The sequence below is a fragment of the Oxyura jamaicensis genome, assembly GCF_011077185.1.
Source record: "Oxyura jamaicensis isolate SHBP4307 breed ruddy duck chromosome 28 unlocalized genomic scaffold, BPBGC_Ojam_1.0 oxy28_random_OJ72943, whole genome shotgun sequence".
Lineage (NCBI taxonomy): Eukaryota > Metazoa > Chordata > Aves > Anseriformes > Anatidae > Oxyura > Oxyura jamaicensis.
Genome location: NW_023304887.1, coordinates 1 through 4,978, shown reverse-complemented (window position 1 = coordinate 4,978; position 4,978 = coordinate 1). Strand labels below are relative to the sequence as shown.

Below are 4,978 nucleotides of genomic sequence, written 5' to 3'. Positions count from 1 at the left end.
GGGGGTGCAGGGGGCCGTGGCGGAGCAGAGGCGGGGGGCCCAGCTCCCCAGCAGCTCGCGCTGCTGCTGCCCGATGGCTTGGCTCACGAGCCCCGGCAGCGCCAGCAGGCTCAGCCCCAGCGCCTCCAGCTTGCTCTCCAGGGCGCCGATGCGCTTCTCCAGGTCCTCGTTGCGCTCCTGCAGCTCCGACACCATGTCGTACATGATGTTCTGGGTCTGCCGGGAAGGGGGGGGGGGTGTCAGCGCCGTGCTTCCCCCCCCCCGGCCCAGTGCTGTGTCTCCCCCCACCTCCCCGGCAGGGCTCACCTTCGCCAGGTCCACCAGGGTGTTCGCCTGGTCGTTCAGCTTGCGCTGCTCCATCTTCACGCTCCTCAACCTGCCGGGGGAATCGGGAGCGGGCACGGCTCAGCGGCACCCCGCGGGGTCCTCCCCAGCGCCCCGGCATGCACTCGGGGGGGGGGGTTCCCACATTCCTGGGGGGCTCCCACGTTCCCAAGGGGGCTCCGATGTTCCTGGGGAGCTCCAACATTCCCAGGGGGCTCCCACATTCCTGGGGAGCTCCCAAACTCCTGGGGGGCTCCCACGTTCCCACATGGCCCGGCGCTGCCCCGGACCCTCCCGAAGAAGAGACAGCCCCGGCCAGGGGGGGCTGCGCTGCCATGCCGTCCCCCCCCCCCCATTTTGCAGCACTGAGCCCATGCACACGGACAGGCACGGAGGAGCCGGGCAGACTTACTTCTGGGCTCTGCAGGGACGGGGCAGAACAGAGACAAAACACAACAGCAGGTTTAATACCACCACCAAGAGCGCACGGGGACGACAGCGGCCCCCCTCACCCCCCCCAAACCCTCCGCTCCCCCCCCCCCCAAAGCAGGAGGCACCGGGGGCTCGATGCGGGTGAAGCCGGACAGCAGACACGGTGACACCAAGCCGTGCCATTGCGTACCCCCAGGTCACCCCAGCACCGTCCCCGACGCCACCAGGGTCCCCATGCACTGAGGGAACATCCCCCCAGGACAGGACTGCCAGGGCAATCGGGATGCCAGCCCAGGGACGCGGGCGTGTGGGGTAGAGCCGGCAGAAATCGGGGGGCAGCACAGAAGAAGGGGTCATTTCCACGGCCACCCAGGCTGGCGGTGCCACGGCGGTGGCCCGGCCGGGGACGTCCCGGCGGCGTTTGGGCAGCTCCGCCCGTGCCCGGGCGCCGCGTAGGAAGCAGGTAAAGGTTTGGCACTTACTGATGGATGGCTTGGAGGAACTTACGCTGGTGTTTCCGAACTTTGGCATGGTCGATCTTCTTCACCAGCTTGGTGTGTTTGTAGATGAGCCACGTTTCCCTGAGTACGTTGGCAGCAGCATTTTTCACCTGAAGGCAACCAAACGCCGGGGGTCGGGGACGGAGGCAGTGGGACGCTGCCAGAGGGGATGGAGAGGGGAGCTGGGGGGGGACCCTTACCCGCTTTGTTAGCTGCGTATCCATCATGAAATTGTGCACGTGTTTCTCCGCTTTGGTGAGCTCTAGCTTTCTGGCAACGACGGCGACGACCAGAGCCGTGCAGCCGGCACCCTGCGGGCACAGCACCGGGGTGAGGGCACCGGCACGAGCGGGCGCTCGCAGCCCCCCCGGGGACCCCCAGCACGCTCACCATGATGCCAGTGAGCAGACACACGCCCTTCCCGCAGTAGGTGTGCGGCACCATGTCCCCGTAGCCGATGGAGAGGAAGGTGATGGAGATCAGCCACATGGCCCCCAGGAAGTTGCTGGTCACCTCCTGCTTGTCGTGGTACCTGCCCGGGGCCAAGCGCAGCGCCCGTTAGCTGCGGGGTCCCGCGCCGTGGGCTTGGCCACGCGATCTGCAGCCGCTTCCCCGTGCCGTGGCTGCAGCCGGGGGAGTGCCCGAGCTCCCGGCCGTGCCGCGGGGGTCCCCAAGAAGAGGCACCGGGGTTCCAGCTTGACCTTGGGGCCGGGCACCCACAGCGCTGGAGACCAAAGTGTCCCGTGGAGAGGGGACAGGAGGGTGGCGGAGCTGCGCCCACCCGGGGCTGCGCCGGGAGCGGGGGGATGACGAATCCCCACCCTCCTCAAGCTGCCCCTGATGATCTCAAAGCACAGGACACGGGTGTCACCACAAGGCCCCCAGGAGGGGACGTTTCTCTGCAGAGCTGGGGACGACTGCAGTGTCCTCACTGGGGACACCGGCTGGAGCAGGGCACCCCTCGCTCCCCGAGGCCACCCCGGCAGGGACTGAGCTGCTGTCACCGTGCTTTGAGATCTCGTGGCCAGCACCGAAGCCACGAACGCCTGCGGCCGTGTCCCCCCCACGGAGCCCCGCCACACATGGGGACACCGGGACGAGCCGAGGCGGCCAAGCCGGGCAGCGGGGACATGCGGGGAGCAGCGGGGAGCGCGCACACCCGGGGGGCAGAGGCAAGGAAAGGGAAGGGGCCGATCGCAGCAAGCCGGGGCGGACTCAAAGCGTGCGGCGAGGAATTTAGGATTGCTGCGTCCCTCCGCCCGGCCCCCCCTTCCCCCTCTCCCCAGGCGGAGCCTGCAAAGTTTGGGCTTGGAACCTCAGCCGGCACCGGGGGATGCGGTGGGGCGACGCCGGGGGGTGACGCACCCCAGGGGAGGTTGGCGCTGGGGTGCACCGGGGGGGTGCCGGGCACGGCCGGGCTGAGCTGGTCCCCAAAAGCACCGGGAGCCCCAGGACTTTGCCCCACGGTGCTGCAGCGCTGCCCGCTGTCCCTCTGCCCCCTCTTCTTTCCCTTCCCCTGCTCCACCCCAAGGAGCATCCCCGGGACTCCCCCAGCGCGCCCGAACCACGTGCATCGAGGAGAGGAAACGCTGAGCGATGGGGAATGCTCGGAGCCGAGCACAAACCCTTTGGAGATGTTTCGGCCCCCATCTGGAAATAAAACGGGTGCAGGGGCTCCTTCCCGGCTGCTTTGGCTCGGCTCCGCTGCTCAGCTCGGCTCCGGGAACAAAACCGGGAGCCCCGGGGCCACCCCAGGGACCCGCGGGGGGGTCTGCAGCAAACGCACCCACCAGAAAGGGGGGCAGAAAGGGGTTGTTCCACACCCCCATCCCCACGGGACCCCCCCCGAGCGTTCAAAGCGCGGCTGCAGCCAGCCCTGGGCACCGCATCCGTCCCAGCTGGGGGCACGGGGAGGGGGGGCAACGAGCAGCTGCTGAGGTTCCAAGTGGAAAAGGCTCCGGCCCCTTTCCAGGTCTGTGGGATTTTTGTTCTGGCCCGGGTGCCCCCTCCTGTACCCCCCTCCCCAACCCGCCGGCTGCAGCTAATCCTAAATTCTGAGTAGCACAAGCCTGGGGCGGGGGGGGCAGGGGGGGTGAGGGGGGAACGTCCCGTGCAGGACGCGGCTCTCGGTTCCTGGGGTGACTCACAGTTTGTCCCTGCGAGCAGCAGAGCGGTCAGAGAGGGAAAACAAGAGCAGTTAATGCGAGGTCCCGGGGCGAGGAGAAGCGGCCGAGGAAGGCGAGCGCGGGGACGGGCGAGCGCAGCCCAACCCCGGCCGGGCGCAGCTGAGGAGCACGTGCCACATCCCAGCCCCGAGACCCCCGCCCCATCAGCGGTAACGGGGTCCCGCATCATCCCCTGGGGACGCGCGGGGACGGCGTCCTCCCCACCGGGGCTCCGGCATCCTCCTGGCAAACAACCGCGGCTCCGGCAAAGCACCACGGCCACCTCCCACCGCACCCGAGGCACGAGGATCCGGCGAAGACATCCAGGGACCTCTTCTCCGGGTGCTCCCCCCGTAGCCCCCCCAGGTCAGCTCCGTGCGTCCTCAGCTGCGCCCCAGCCCCGCGCCCCCCCCCAGGGCCCCCGCCGGCCCCCCCCGGCCCCCCCCCCCCCCCCCCCCCCTTACCTCTCGCAGACGCGGACGGTCCAGGCGGCGATGATCCAGGAGGAGATGCTGAAGACCAGCAGCACGGTGCCGGGGCAGATGGTCATGAGGGTCTTCATGACGAAGCGGGTGTTGAAGTTGATCTTGTTGAGGGCGCCGATGCTGCGGGAGGAGGCGTCGGTGAAGAGCTTGCTGTGCAGCAGCATGACGCGCCCGATCAGGTAGAGCCGCAGGAACATGGGGATGGAGAGGATGATGTCCACGTCGGCGTCGGCCACCGAGGCGGCGTAGGTGAAGGCGAGCCGCGCCGTCCAGGTGAACAGGTACTGCCCGGGGATGGGGTGGATGGCGCAGACGATCAGCTCCAGGGCGATGAAGAAGATGCGCTCGTAGGTCATGGCGATGCGCCAGTCGTCGGCGCCGTTGTCCACCATGAAGAGCTGCGGGGAGCGGGGCGCTGGGAGGGCGGCAGGGGGGTGGCGAGACCCCCAGTGCGCAGCCACCCGCGGGTGCCCCTCACCTGGATCTCCCTGGCGTGGTACATGACGATGAGCCCCAGGAGGATGACGGTGGAGAGGCTGATAAGGCATTTCAGTGCAAACGAGTACGAGGACTCCTGCGAGGGCAGCGGGCGGCGTGAGCCCCGCGGGGCGCGGTGCGGAGACCCCCCCCCGAACCCCATCCCCCCCGCCGCCCCCCCACCTTGGTGTAGACCCCCCAGGACAGCTCCGTCTCCGTGACCATGACGACGATGCCGAACATGCCGAAAATGAGGGCGTAGTCGCTGAGCCTCTTGCGCTTCTCGAAGAGGGCGCGCCGGTGGCCCAGCTTGTAGCCGATGTTCTGGTTGCGCCGCGGCCCCCGCGCCTCGGCCGCATCGTGACCGGGGGCCGGGGGCTGCTCGGGCCGGGAGACCACCACCACCTCCAGGCCGGGGGGGCGGCGGGGCCGCAGGGGCTGGGTCTCGCCCTCCAGCGGGTGCAGGGTGGGGGTCGAGGCGCTCAGGACCCCCCCATTGGAGCGGCAGCCGCTCATGGCTGTGGCGAGCTGGGGGCCGGGCGATGCCGCATGGCTCAGCGGCGCGGGGGGCACCTGGGGAGGAACGGGGGGGGGG

General features: G+C 69.4%; 2 protein-coding genes across 2 annotated transcripts; one reads left to right on the top strand and one right to left on the bottom strand.

Moving 5' to 3' along the window:
• Positions 1–6: 6 nt before the first annotated feature.
• On the bottom strand, positions 7–4,972 carry KCNN1 (potassium calcium-activated channel subfamily N member 1; the record flags this gene model as incomplete). The annotated part of the gene is made up of 10 exons (XM_035313174.1): positions 4,567–4,972; positions 4,385–4,480; positions 3,886–4,304; positions 3,404–3,412; positions 1,647–1,788; positions 1,457–1,567; positions 1,239–1,366; positions 737–745; positions 307–376; positions 7–216 (listed from the first exon to the last, which is right to left on the bottom strand). Coding segments are annotated over exons 1-10 (1,527 nt in total), but the record flags the coding sequence as incomplete, so codon positions are not given.
• On the top strand, positions 1,795–3,352 carry LOC118158504 (collagen alpha-1(I) chain-like). Its single transcript, XM_035313175.1, has 2 exons — positions 1,795–3,145; positions 3,187–3,352. The coding sequence occupies exons 1-2, from the start codon at positions 2,063–2,065 to the stop codon at positions 3,316–3,318; spliced, it is 1,215 nt and encodes a 404-aa protein (XP_035169066.1). The 5' UTR covers positions 1,795–2,062; the 3' UTR covers positions 3,319–3,352.
• Positions 4,973–4,978: the final 6 nt, after the last annotated feature.